The 13,102-nt window shown below is 54.3% G+C and overlaps 1 protein-coding gene across 1 annotated transcript in view; it reads left to right on the top strand.

Moving 5' to 3' along the window:
• Positions 1–13,102, top strand: part of CDH23 (cadherin related 23) — a 466,374-nt gene that overhangs the window by 351,533 nt on the left and 101,739 nt on the right. Inside the window, exons 22-25 of the mRNA XM_059054180.2 lie at positions 3,127–3,239; positions 4,671–4,778; positions 10,935–11,124; positions 11,418–11,563. Of these exons, the coding sequence (XP_058910163.1) occupies positions 3,127–3,239; positions 4,671–4,778; positions 10,935–11,124; positions 11,418–11,563 (557 nt within the window). The remainder of the gene's footprint in view (positions 1–3,126; positions 3,240–4,670; positions 4,779–10,934; positions 11,125–11,417; positions 11,564–13,102) is intronic.

The raw sequence follows: 13,102 nt of genomic DNA, 5'->3' as shown, positions 1-13,102 counted from the left end.
GGGGCCTGCTCCCCTCCAGGTGCTATGCTGGGGAACAGGATGGAATATGACATGGTCTCACCCTCACAGAGTTCCAAGTCAGCTTAGTGAGCATGCAAGGCTCCCCACTTCCAAGTACCCACTTATGTATTAGGTAAGGGAACTTGTAGATGCCAAACAGGCAAACCCTGGAACCTCAGTGGCTTAACACAATAGAAATTCTAACTTACACAGCAGTCCAATGCTGTGTTCAGGGGACGGTCTTCCATATGGTGATTCTGGGACCTGGGCCCCTTCCATGTTGTGGCTCCAAGGTCACTGCAGAAAGGAAAAGGGAATATGGGGTCTCGTGCAAGGAGATGTTTATGGGTCAGGCCTGGAGATAACATACATCACTCGTGCCCACATCCTGTTGGCCAGAACCAAGCAATGACCCTGCCTAGATGCAAGGAAGGCTTAGGGAACATCCTAGTCCCTGGCCTGGCAGCCCCTCCCCAGCAAGCATTCTGGCCTGGGAGGGGAGCAGGAATCTTTGACGAACACTGGCCATCCCTGCCACAGGTGATCGGTGGCCCCGCAGGGCATCGAGTCTTCCTGTTATTCATGCCTCCCTGCTCAAAGTCTTCCTTCAGTCTCTCTTTCATCCCCCTTTCCTGGAAGCTTGGAGAGCAGACGGCTGGTGCTGATGTGTACAAAGACTGGACACACCCAGGGCTATCCTGAGCCTCCCTTTCCACCTCTGACAAAACAGGTGCCTCCCTCCCTGCTCTCAGGAGCCTCCACCCTCAGTGAGGCAGTGTTTCTAGGGAGCTCAGAGGAATATCATTAACAAATATTAACTGCGTGCTCAGCACTGTTCTAAGCACTCTGTCCAGCATCACCGCCACTCTGAGGCAGGTACTAGCCTCACAGCATCCCCATTTTCCATACAAGGAAACTGAAGCATAGGAGAGGTTAAAGTCACTTGACTGAGGACTCGCAGAGCCTGAACTTCCAACTCCAGAGCCCACACTTTCAACGCTCCATTCTATAAAGCCGTGTAGAGCAGCGTGCCACCCCCAGATACAATGGCAGACACACTGACCTTTCAGCACCTACCCAGCCTTCCCAGTCAGGAACTCCGTCTCCACCCCGGGGCCTTTAATAATGATTTGGACATTTTCTTGCTGCCTTAACACGGCTCCTTCAGCTCCAAAGGTGTAAGCGTTTTCCTCTGAGCACCTCCGTCAAATTAGCCAGGCCTGCTCCACAAAGGTGGCCTTAATTGGATCTAATTTCCCAGATAGGAGGAGCCATCTATCATGCCAACAAGTGCATGTTTAACATTTTTTAGAGCTTAATTTCTTCCTCACGCTGCCAATTAACTGACACCACCCCAGCAAGGAGCGTGGCTCGGTGGGCAGACCTTTGCCGGGCTTTTGTTGCTGGCTTTAGCACCACCCCCAGCTCCCTTCTCAGCCCTGCACAGGCCAGAGACAGGCCAGCATGGCAGGAAGGGACATGTGAGAGTGGAAGAGTCCTAGGGATCACTGGCCCCACTCCCTTATTTTATGGTAGAATAAATCAAGCACAAAGAATTTAAGTAACCTGTCCCAGGTCACACAGCTCAGGCAAGGGGGATAGCACACAGTCCCTGCCCTTGGAGAACCCTCACTGTCCTTAGGAAGGAAATGAGCATTTTCTGAGTGTTAGGAACTTCACCTAGAGTTATTTAATCCTTCCAAAACTCTTATTTGAAAGCATACTAATCTCTCTTTTACAGATGAGAAAACTGAGGCTCAAAGAAATTAAGTGACTTTTCCAAGGCCAAGCATCTGGAAAGGGCCATAATCAGAATTCAGATCTGGGCTTCACTGTCCTCAGAGCATCGGCTCTTTCCCGTGGCCCACGTGCGATGGTAGATGACCTGGCTACTGTACTGTACTGAAGCTGGCTTGTGCTGGCTCACACCTGCTCACGAGAGCCAACTGTATACATCTCTTCCCAACTCCAGGTTCAATGCCATCAAGTGGGCAGCTTAAAATGGGCCCTGGTGGGAATATTTATAACTATGGAAATCAGCAAATACCATTTTTTTTTCCTTTGGGGAGCCAGTTGTCAAACATTTACCATCACACCACTGCCAGGTGACTTCCACATTTTAATTACACCAAAATACAAAGAAAAGCCCAAAACAGGCTGACAAAGATTATGGTCTTTTTTTTACGCGGGCCTCTCACTGCCGTGGCCTCTCCCGTCGCGGAGCACAGGCTCTGGACGCGCAGGCTCAGCGGCCGTGGCTCACGGGCCCAGCCACTCCGCGGCACGTGGGATCTTCCCGGACCAGGGCACGAACCCGCGTCCCCTGCATCGTCAGGCGGACTCTCAACCACTGCGCCACCAGGGAAGCCCTATGGTCTATTTTAAATGTTTATATTTAATAGAATAACTTGTTTATACACTAAAAAAAATTCAAGGCATTATAATTATGTCACGTACAAGGTAATTAAGGAAATTATTTTATAACTGTTAAATCTCAGTGCACTATAGGTTGAGCTATCTAGAATGAGCCACAAGTTGGAACATGTGTGAAGCACTCGGTGTGTTTCAGTCCTGTTGCTGTATTTCTGTGACCATGTGAATAAACAGTGCCAGGTGCTGCTCTAAACTTTAGAGCTAAATTAGGTGAATTAATCCCATAACAGCCCTATGAGGTAGGCCTTATTATTGTTCCTTTTTAACCCGATGAGGAAACTGAAGCACAGGGGATTTAAGTAATTAGTTCCAGTTGATAAAGCCAGTGAGGTAATGTCAGCAGTCTAAGTGAGAGGTCATTTGTGAGCTTGATACCAAATGTCCCTCCTGCCTTGTTTTCCAGCCCCTAACTCCATAATCAACCTAGATTTTCCCACATCTGAAAATACCTCCTCCCCACGGGGTTATATTGCCAAGCTCTGGGATTTGGGTTCCCAAGGCATGGGTGCTTTGCCCTCTCTCCTGTGAGCAGCATCTCACCACCCCCCGTGCACACCTGTACATTCACACATGTGCAGCCAGGTCACTGGATCTTGGAAGCGTCTCTCTTTTGCACACTTGATCTTTCCCTCCTTTCCCCAATCCCTCCCTGGCCCACCCAAACCCTCTCTCATGCACCCCTCTCTCCTGCAGGTGAAATTACCACCACCTCCCTGCTGGACCGTGAAACCAAGTCTGAGTACATCCTCATCGTACGGGCAGTGGACGGGGGCGTGGGCCACAACCAGAAAACCGGCATCGCCACTGTGAGTGCCTGGCCCTCCCCTACCCCCAGCTCCCCACTTGCCAGCCAGGCTGCTGCCCCCAGCTCATCTTCAGCTTGCACCACTTAGGCCCCCAGGTGCTTGTGTCCTGAGGCAGTGTGAGGCCTTGTGGGAGTGGAGGGAGGGTAGCAGGTACCAATTCATTGTCAGCCAAGGTCAGCCCTGGGGCCTCCATAGCTATGGGAAGAAAGACATTCCCAGGAATTCCCTGGTGGTCCAGTAGTTAGGATGCCGTGCTTCCACTGCAGGGGGCACTGGTTTGATCCCTGGTGAGGAAAGATCTTTCAAGCCACAGAGCGCAGCCAAAAAAAAAAAAAAAAGGCATTCCCACCTGGGACATGAGGGCATTCCAGAGAAGCAAATACTCTCTCTCCTGCCCCCAAAGACCAGCTGGGAAGAAGGCATGAACCCCATAGTTCTCTCCCTGCCTTGGCACCTGCCAAGAAGCTGGAGCAGGTATTCCTGCCAGAAGAGTGGCTCAGAGCAGGAAGCAGGGCCCTGGAGGGTTCCTGGGGGGCCTGTGACCACCCCACCCCTACATTTGCAGCCTAGGTTTGCAAGAGATGATGAGAAATGATGCCTAGGTTTCCCTGCCATGAGCAAGTAGGACCCAGGAAGGCCCAGAGCCCCATCCAAGGCCTTGGTGCCTCTGAGAGTAGGAAGCTAGAGGAAAGCCATTTGAGGATCCTGACTGAGCTCTTAGCTGCAGAAGAGGATGGGGGAGTGAGACACTCACTCCCTCTGTGAGAGAGGAAGCAGGAAGAGTAGCTGACAGGTCACTCCAGCCACTCCCCTCCTCATCCTCATTTGCTCTCCGTCTGGAGCCCTCTCCTGGCCTCTCCTTTAGCCCTCATCCCACCCACAGCAGCTCCCCCCATCCTTACCCAGCCAGAGGAGCTGGGGTTGCCATCACTCGGCCAGGCACTTGGCTGAAAAATCCCCAGTGCCCTATTCAGTCACGGGAGGCCCCTGCTAATAAGACTCAGAGTTCTATAAATAATTTACCTGGGTGGCAGGAGAGCAGGGAAATTGCTTGGCTTGTAGCTGAGACTGACAGGGGAAGCTCTAGGGATTCTATCAGGTTCCCCACCCCAAACCTCCCCCATGCTGTCGGTCACCTTCAGCCAAGACTAGTGGTGGACAGAACAAGTCCCAAGTCACAGGAACGATTTCAGGGGTCGTCTCATCCATTCCTCTGCCTCCTAATGGGACAGCATCTAAACCCTCTGAAGGGTCTTGGCTCCCTCCTGTCCCTGAAAGCCCAGGCCCTGCCCCGAGGCCCCCAAAGTGGGTGGACCTGGTGGAGTTAGTGCCACGGTGCCCCATAGGCATCTGAGTGTGTCCCCCAGGGTGGACTTCGTCCTCGCACAACTCAGCTAGGTGTGTCCCACAGCGCCCCTTGTGGCTTTGCAGGTGAACATCACCCTCCTAGACATCAACGACAACCACCCCGTCTGGAAGGACGCCCCCTACTACATCAACCTGGTGGAGATGACCCCTCCAAACTCCGACGTGACCACAGTAAGTGGCGGTGGGAGGCAGAGCTGCTAGGCGGCCCTTCGCGGGGTGTCTGCCTTTCCCACGTGAGCCCTGTGGGCCTGCCAGTGTGGTGCTGATGGACTTAATGTTTCCCTCGGAGCCAACTCTAGGAGCAGAGTTCCGGAAGCTCTCTTGCATGGTGAAGGGTAATCAGAGGTTGGGGGAAAGCCCTCACACGGTCCTCAGTGATAGTGGACTGCAGGCTTTGTCAAAAGAAGCACAGGCAGCCCAAGCACAGTGCCACAGAGGAGCCAGGGCTGGTTCAGCTCGTAGCGACCCTTACCCTGAGACCCTAGGACTCTGGCCACCCCCTCAGGAGAGCCCCCAACCTCCTGTCCCCCCACCTCAAATCACACAAGCTTCAGCTCTGCCCTCAGCGCCTTCCTTCACCACTTCCATCACTGCAGCCATCGGCCTGGGTCAGCTGGTCCAGGGCTGCCCCATCAAGGGGTTCAGAGTTCAGGGACTTTCTGGCACGGGAGGTTCCAGGTTTTTACAGGCTCCTGTGTGTGCTGTGTGCAGGAAATGTGACTCAGGGTGGGGGAGGGGAGACACAGCCAAAAACCTCAGGGCGTCCCGAAGGGAGAGCAGAGTCCTGAGGAAGCTGAGCAAAGCCAGGCTTGAGCACCCCACTCGATTCTCTCTGCTCTGGGATTCGCAGTTGTGAGGCTTTCTTTTCCCCCTCATACGTGTGCCCCATTTGACCTCATTCAGGGAAGCTTCTCCCCAGATGTCCGGCCCCACAGACACCAGCCAGCCCTGTGATAGACATGAACCCAACAGATTACGGCAAACCTGCTGGGACATGCCGGATGCTGTGCTGGGCACTTCTCCTGAATTCTGTCATCCTTGTGGTGATCCCACGTGGCAGGTGGATTCTTTGCTTCCACTGTACAATGGAGAAAATGGAGAGTTAGCACTTGAGGGGTTTGCCCAAGGTCGCAGAGCTAGTAAGATAGTAAGGGATAGTGTCAGGACTGAAACCCAGGTCCCACCTGGCCTTCATCCCTCTGTTGGCTCAGCGGTGCTCTGACAGGTGGCCCAGGTCCCGAAAAACCGGAGAACTCAAGTGGGATGAGAGAAGGGAGGGTAACTTTCATATCCAGCTCTCCAGGAAGGCTGTCCCACACTGAGTGATGCCTAGCCTCCCTGCCCCACGCCTCATTAACCACAGCCGGTAGTGACAAGGTCCCCCTGGGCTAGATGGGAGAGGATGTCAACCTGGAAGGAAGGACAGAGAGAGAGAGAGAGAGAGAGAGAGAGAGAGAGAGAGAGAGAGAGATGGCCATCACATCTGTCCTGTCTTCCTTTGTACAAGTTCAAGATCCGAATGACTCTCAACTCGTGGGCGGGCCCCCCTTGCAAGGATCCTTGTAGGGCAGGGTGGGGGGTGGGGTGGGGTAGGGCTCTGGAATCTGTGTTTTCTCAAAGCCCCAGACTGGGAGAGTCCTTCCAGCTCAGAGCCAGATTTGGCAACCACTCCCCTAGGCCCTTTCCTCTGTGCTCTCTAGGGCTACAGATCCGATGGGCGCTCTCTGCTGCCACCTCATGTACACTAGGGGTCTAGACTAGGACAACCCCAGCCAGAGACCCCAAGAGCTGGGGCAGAATATTCACCTCTGAACATTTGTCTGGTCAACTCTTAACCTTTGCTTTACGTGACTAAGAAATTCCTCCCAGAGGGAACTGAGGAAAGAATGTGGCTGCATGGAACAGCAGCCAGGGGTGCCATTATTAAAGAGTCCACCTGCCAGGCAAAAAGTAGTTCAGCCCGGCTGGGACTGCACTTGGCCTTGGGCAGTTCCCAGATCAGGTCCCCAGTAGCCTTCTCTGGGTCGCCAGCCTTTCCTCGCATCCTCTGAGCCATGAGCAGGTAAGGACCATGGGCCAGGGGCCTGCTGCCCGGTGCCCCCTCACTCTCCAGGAAACCTCCACAAACCTTCAGTGAGCACCTACTATGGGCTGGACCCTGTGCTTGGCAGGAGTACAGGAAGCAACAAGTTTCCTCTCTGCCTTCAGGGAGCTTCGTGTCACTCCTAGGCTCAAACCCACCACTGGTTCCCACCTTACCCTGTGTAAAAGCCAGAGTCCTTACTGGACCTACCTGGCCCACAGGATGTGCCCCATCTTAACTCTGGGGAGAGGGACATGTGAGTCCACCCCTCAGGATAGAGTGGACATGGCCGTTCCTCCCCCAGCTTGAGGCAGCCACAGGGATGGGGGACTTCAGCTTTTCAGTGACTCATGGTAGTGTTTGAGCCCTGAAAAAAAAAATGTTAATGACTCAGAATTTCAAAAAGAAAAGAGCAGAATCAGAATTCAAGCTTGTTATATTAAACATCTGCCAAATACGTTGTGACAACCTTAGAAATTACGCTATTTAACGTGTGTAAAAATTTCATTGCATTTGAGGACAAATTGTGGGTTTGATTTTCTGGAATTCCCAGTTATGTGTGTTGATTGTCAGGATGCCAGAAATTAACAAGCCCATACATTAATTGAGTTTGTCATAGCAAGATAATTTCAAAAGGAATAGTCATAAAAATTCTTTCAGATTTTATAGCCGTGAAATGTATATATGCATATATACATGAGTACATTGTAATACCTTTGAGGGGGCCCCCTGGGGCCTTCAAAGGCCTCACAATGGCCCTGGGTGAGGTAGGGGTTGTGGCTGAGGTGTGAGAAAAGTGGGCTTCAGGGAGGGAACAGCTAACCCAGAGGTGACATCAAGGGGGAGGTGATATTTGAACAGAAACTGGCCTACCTCCTGACTCATCTCCCACCCCCCTTCTCAGACCCACCACTCACACACACACCCCCACACACACATGCGCCTTTCAGTTTCCTGAACCTGCTGAACTCTTTCCCACCTTGGAGCCTCTGCACAAGCTCCTCCTGCCCACCCCCCACCAGGGTGCTCTTCTTCCTCTTCTCCCCACCTCTGCTCTTCCCATGGCTGGCTCATTCTCCTCCATCTGTCCCAGCTCAAACTTCCACCTCTCTACACTCCATTTCTTTCAGAGATGGCCACACAGTCCATGTTTATCTGCTTGTTAGGTTGCTTGCTTATTAAGAGGCAGTATAGCTCAGTGATTAAGTGGGCGCCTCTGGTACCAAAATGTCTGGGCTCTAATCCCAGCCATACTACTTACCAGCTGTGTGACCTCGGGCAAGTTACTTAACCTCTCTGTGCTCCCACCTTCTCAAGTAGAAAACGGGGATAAATTCTTCACTTGGAAGAGTTGTAGTCATACTTAATGAGCCAAAACACACAAAGTACACTGGCACACGGTGAGTGGTCAGCAAATGACAGCTATTGTTGCCATCAGCTGCCCCCGCTGCTGGAATCACATCTGTCTTGTTCACTGTTGAGCCCCAGTGCCTAGCACAGTGCCAGGCACATTGTAAGGGTTCAGTGTTTGTGAATGAGAGCTGTTGATGGACTTGTTCGCCTTTCGTCCCCACCCTCCCTGGCTCTCCACTCCAGCAGGTGGGGTTGAGTCTTCCTTGTCAGAGGGAGACTAGGGTGTGTGACCAAGGACTCTCCCAAGGGCCCCTCTCGAGGGGGCCCTGGCCACTGCCCCTGGTGTCTGAAGTGCAGGGTGATTCCAGTGATATTTTTGCAGAGCTGTGTGCAGACGAGCACGTGCCATTTTCGTGTGCACCAGGAGCTGGCCAGGGAGGTGTCTGTGTGCCCATGTGCACCGCGGGTGTCCACCTGCACGGGCATGAGCTTGCAGAGTGGCCGTTCTCTGTTTGCAAGTGAGATTTGGGCCCAACTCTCCCTCCCCTCTTCTGCAGCCTCCTTCAAGGACCTGGCTGATGGGCATTGATTTAGAGCCTTTCAAAGCCCTCCAGCAAAATAAAGGAGAGGGGAGAGGGAGAGAATTATTCCCCATCAGGCCAGGAGAAAAATGACGAGCATGAAATGGGAAATAATGGGGGGAAAGTGGTGAGATTCTATACCATCGCCCAGCAGGGAGCTTGCAGGAGGGGTCCCAGCCCACCGCCTTCTCCTGTGCCCCCATCCCATGACCAGGGAGTGGGCCAAGGGTCAGTGCCCACCCCCAACCATGGTCACTTGGAAGCAGCTGCCCAAGGTACCCCCACCCCAGCACTCAGTGGTGGTGGAAGGTATCTCAGCGCATTCAGCAACAGGCTGCTGCCCTGGAATGGGTGGTTTAACTGCTCTGTACCTCAGTTTCCCTATCCAGAAAAATGGGAATAAAAACTATCTCCCTCCTCGAACTTGAGAGAAGCATTGTAGAAACACAAGGCTTGCTGGTCTCCTCTGTCCATCAGTGGGATGACTTTGCCTGGCTGAAATGATACCAGGAGAGCCTTGTCCCCTGCTGTCAATACAGGAGTGATTGGGTCCCCATTATAGAGGTGGGGAAACTGAGCACCATGCCCGCAGCACAGTGAGGGCTCCTCAGGCCTGGAAGGCTGGGGCCTCCCCCATCTCCATTGGCACAGCAAGGCTGGGAGGGGAGGAGATGGACTGAGCAGCTGGGGTGGGAGTAGAGCCATGTCCCACTCTCTGAAGCAGAAGAGGGGCCTGGAGAGGCTCGGGGTTCAGCGCCAACGTTGGCCTCTCTCCCTGGGGCCCAGGGGCAGATGGGCACCCTTATCAGGCCAACCCATCTGTCTGTTCTGGTCTAATGGCCCCTGAGACACTGCGTGCTGAGGATTAAGCCAGAGGAGGGACAGATTCTGCTGCCAAAGCACAAAAGACCCCACATCAAGTAAGATGAAGGAGCTGACAAGGCCAGGCTGTCGTTGCCACGTGTTCTGGAGTTAAGAACGACACCATCCTGATGCGGGCCCTGGGACTGCGGTCACCACCCCCCATTGATCTTGTCCACCTCTGGTGCTGCAGTGGCCCCTGCAGCTAGTGTTGGGGTTGAGCTGAGGGGTGGGTGCCACAGCTGTCCAGGGTGGGAACTGAGTCAGCTCCAAGGCTGGTGCTGTCTGACAATGAGTCTGGCCCATGCCTCTCTGAGCTCTGCTTTCCCCTTGTGGGAGGTGGATGGTAGAGAAGTTCCTACAGAGCAGGGGATTGGTAGGAACCTGGGAGAGAATGGGGACCTGGGAGAGAATGGGCTGCAGGGTTTGTTGCTCTGGGTTAGGTCAGCAGTGAGGTTGATCCCTTCATGGGGAGGGGCTGGAAAGTTAAAGGGGCCAGAGTGTCTGGGCCCCCTGTCCTGAGACCCTCCCCCTTCTCGGGGATGGCATTCCCCTTCAGGGGAACTCAGGCCTCTTCCTCCTCCAGCCTCCCCTATGCCCAGCCCCATGACTGGCCCACCCTCCGAACCAGGGGACTTATCCATGGCTCCCTTCCCATGCCCTGTCATCCTTGGTGTCACAAGAGGCCCAGTTCTTTTCAAATTGCCTCACAATCTAAAGCTCCAAAGGAAAGAAGAGAGGGTTTGATGATGAGGAGCCCAGTTCCCAAAATCTGTGGTTTCAAATCCTTTCAAAAGATCAGCCAAGGATTTGGACTCCCCAGCCCTTCCCAGCCCCCACCCTGAAGAATTCCATGGTCATGGGCTACAGGGACTCCTCCCCGCAAAGCTCCATGAACATGTTACCCCACATGTCTGGAAAGGAAGGACTCTGGCGGTGTTGCCTGCCGGAGGGACCTAGAGCCACCTCCTGGCTGGGAGACTTTGGGAGACTCACTGTGCCTCATCTGTGAAATGGGCTTAATTATAGGTGTCCTTCTCTTAAGACTGTTGACACAGTAGGTGGAGAAGGCCTGGTGTCTGTGAGGTTCGGGGAGCCTCCTATATGCTCTCGGGTGTTAAGTGTTGATTTTACAGATCAGAAGCCAAGGCTTGAGTGGGGAAAGGGACTTACCTAAAGTCAAAACAGTGGATGGAGAAGCCAAGAAGCCCAGGACTTCCAGTGCTGGTTCATCTTCTGAACCTCCTGCCTCCCAACCCCCAGAGATCCCCCTGCTGAAGCCAGGAGGGAGACCCACTTCCCAAGTTTGAGCGAGGATACCTCCTGCTCCCAGACAGCGGGGTGCCCGGGACCAGTGTGTGAGCTCAGACAACCCGGGCAGGTAGCCCGGGCCACAGAGATGCCCTCCCTGGCCTGCGCTCAGTGGAGGGGTCGGTTCCTCCCGGGCAGGTGGTGGCCATTGACCCAGACCTGGGGGAGAATGGCACTCTGGTGTACAGCATCCAGCCACCCAACAAGTTCTACCACATCAACAGCAGCACAGGCAAGATCCGCACCACCCACGTCATGCTGGACCGGGAGAACCCCGACCCCCACGAGGCGGAGCTGATGCGCAAGATCATCGTCTCTGTCACGGACTGTACGTGCCCCTCACGCCTGGGCTGTGGCCCCTGACACTCAGTGAACTGGGGACCTCCCCCAGTGGCATGTCCTCTGGGCGTCCTGGGGCCTACCCAGGAGGGCTGTGTCTTGATGACTAAGAGTGGAGTGACACCCACTTCCCAGTTGTGACCCAACCCTCGCAGAGGGCAGAGGAGCTGGGGGTGCAAGGCCCAGGCTGCTTCGTGAGGGGGCCCCTGGGATGGAGGGCCACTGAGTCGCCTTTCTCCACCCCCCTTTTTCTCCTCCCTCTCCTCTCCCTGGTCCCCCTAGGTGGCACACCCCCTCTGAGAGCCACCAGCAGTGCCACGGTGTTTGTGAACCTCTTGGACCTCAATGACAATGACCCCACCTTTCAGAACCTGCCTTTTGTGGCCGAGGTGCTTGAAGGCACCCCTGCGGGGGTCTCCATCTACCAGGTGAGTTTCCCTTTCCTGGCCCAGGATCCCGCTCTCTCGTCATCTCCCTCACCAACCAGCCAGCAAGGGAGCAGTGGGTGCTATGTGTGCCCAGCCTTGTGACGGACGCTTGGCAGGGGCAGGGCAGGGGAGGCCAGCCCGAGGCCATCAGACAGGACACAATCCACACCAGACTTGGAGAGCCAGTGCTCTGAGAGATGGAAGTGGAAGGCTTCCTGGAGGAGGAGGGGCTTGAGCTGGGTCTGGAAGGGAGAGCACCACAGGAGATGGTTAAAGGCAGAGGGAGGGAGGGGGACAAAGAATAGAATTCTAGGAAGCCAGATCAGTTTCTCAGGGCCTGATTGTGGAGGTCTGGCCCAAAGACCCTCAGCACTTCATGCCTATAGGTGGTTCTAGAGCACGAAGAAGGTCAGACAAGTGTAGCCCAGGCATCCTGCCTCCATGGGCAACCCCCTCTCTCCTGGGCTCTCCTGTAAACCCCAAGGCAGCGCCACACAGTGGGTGGAGTCCCCCGCTTTTCAGGAGACTTATAGAGACTTGCCCAAGTCCCTGTAGCCAAGAAGAGGTAGGGCCTGATCTTGAACCTGGGCCCTCTGCCTCCTGCTTCATCACCCTTCTGGTCAGGAAGGCCCTGAAGGTACAGGTTGAGGGGAGGTGATGCCCTAACAGGGGCTATTTAGAAACACTGGAAAGCCCTCAAAGTTGAGATGGGCTTTGGAGTACGACCAAGATGGGTGTGGGTCCCAACTCCACCACCTGTGTGCTGGGTGACTTGGAGCACACTATTTAACCTCTCTGGGCCTCAATTTTCTCACCCGTGAAATGGGGATCAGAAGAGTACCTGGCTGGCTGTGCTGTGAGGAGTCAATCAGACACCTGTGTAAGCAACCTGGCACTTGGATTGCAGGAGGTACACAGAAACCGATGTGCTCATGATTTATGTGTCTATTGTGAAGGTTTATACCCTAGAGACAGCGGGAGCCCGTGGCACAGGATTAGCCTGATCCCATTCGAAGAAGACAGCGTTATTTGCCAGGATGCCAGAGTAGTTAACCTTGGCCATGCCCTGCAGGCCCACGGTGCTTCAGTTTCTTCATCTGTAAAAGGAGATTAAGGATCCAGGGAGCATTCACTCTCTCCAACAGAACATTCTCCCCAAACCCCCAGCAGGGGGAGCTGTGATCCAGGGAACAGCAGCCAGTCCCCTGAGGAGAAGTCCCCCAAATAGGAGGGAGGTTGGTGAGAGAGCAGATGAGCCCCGAGACCCGCGGTTCTCCAGGGCTCAGAGACAGCAGAGGAAGGAAATGCCCACCAGCACACCTTCTGAGTTCACAGAGGAACTGGCTCAGAGTCGTGAGAAGATGATGGGAGGAGCTAGGAGCATTTAACTGGGAAACTGTCTTCAGATCCAGAAAGAGGGCTCTGACCTAAACTCAGCGGTTCCCCAGGTGCCCTCTACAACCTCAGCCAATAATGATTTCTGCTGAATGTGCAGAAGAACTTTCCCCAGGGATTAGGGCTTTGGGCAGACAAATTGGA

This window comes from Kogia breviceps, chromosome 2 (assembly GCF_026419965.1).
Source record: "Kogia breviceps isolate mKogBre1 chromosome 2, mKogBre1 haplotype 1, whole genome shotgun sequence".
In the NCBI taxonomy this organism is placed as follows: domain Eukaryota; kingdom Metazoa; phylum Chordata; class Mammalia; order Artiodactyla; family Physeteridae; genus Kogia; species Kogia breviceps.
The sequence above is the reverse complement of the archived record's forward strand: the minus strand, read 5'-3'. Positions and strand labels throughout refer to the sequence as shown.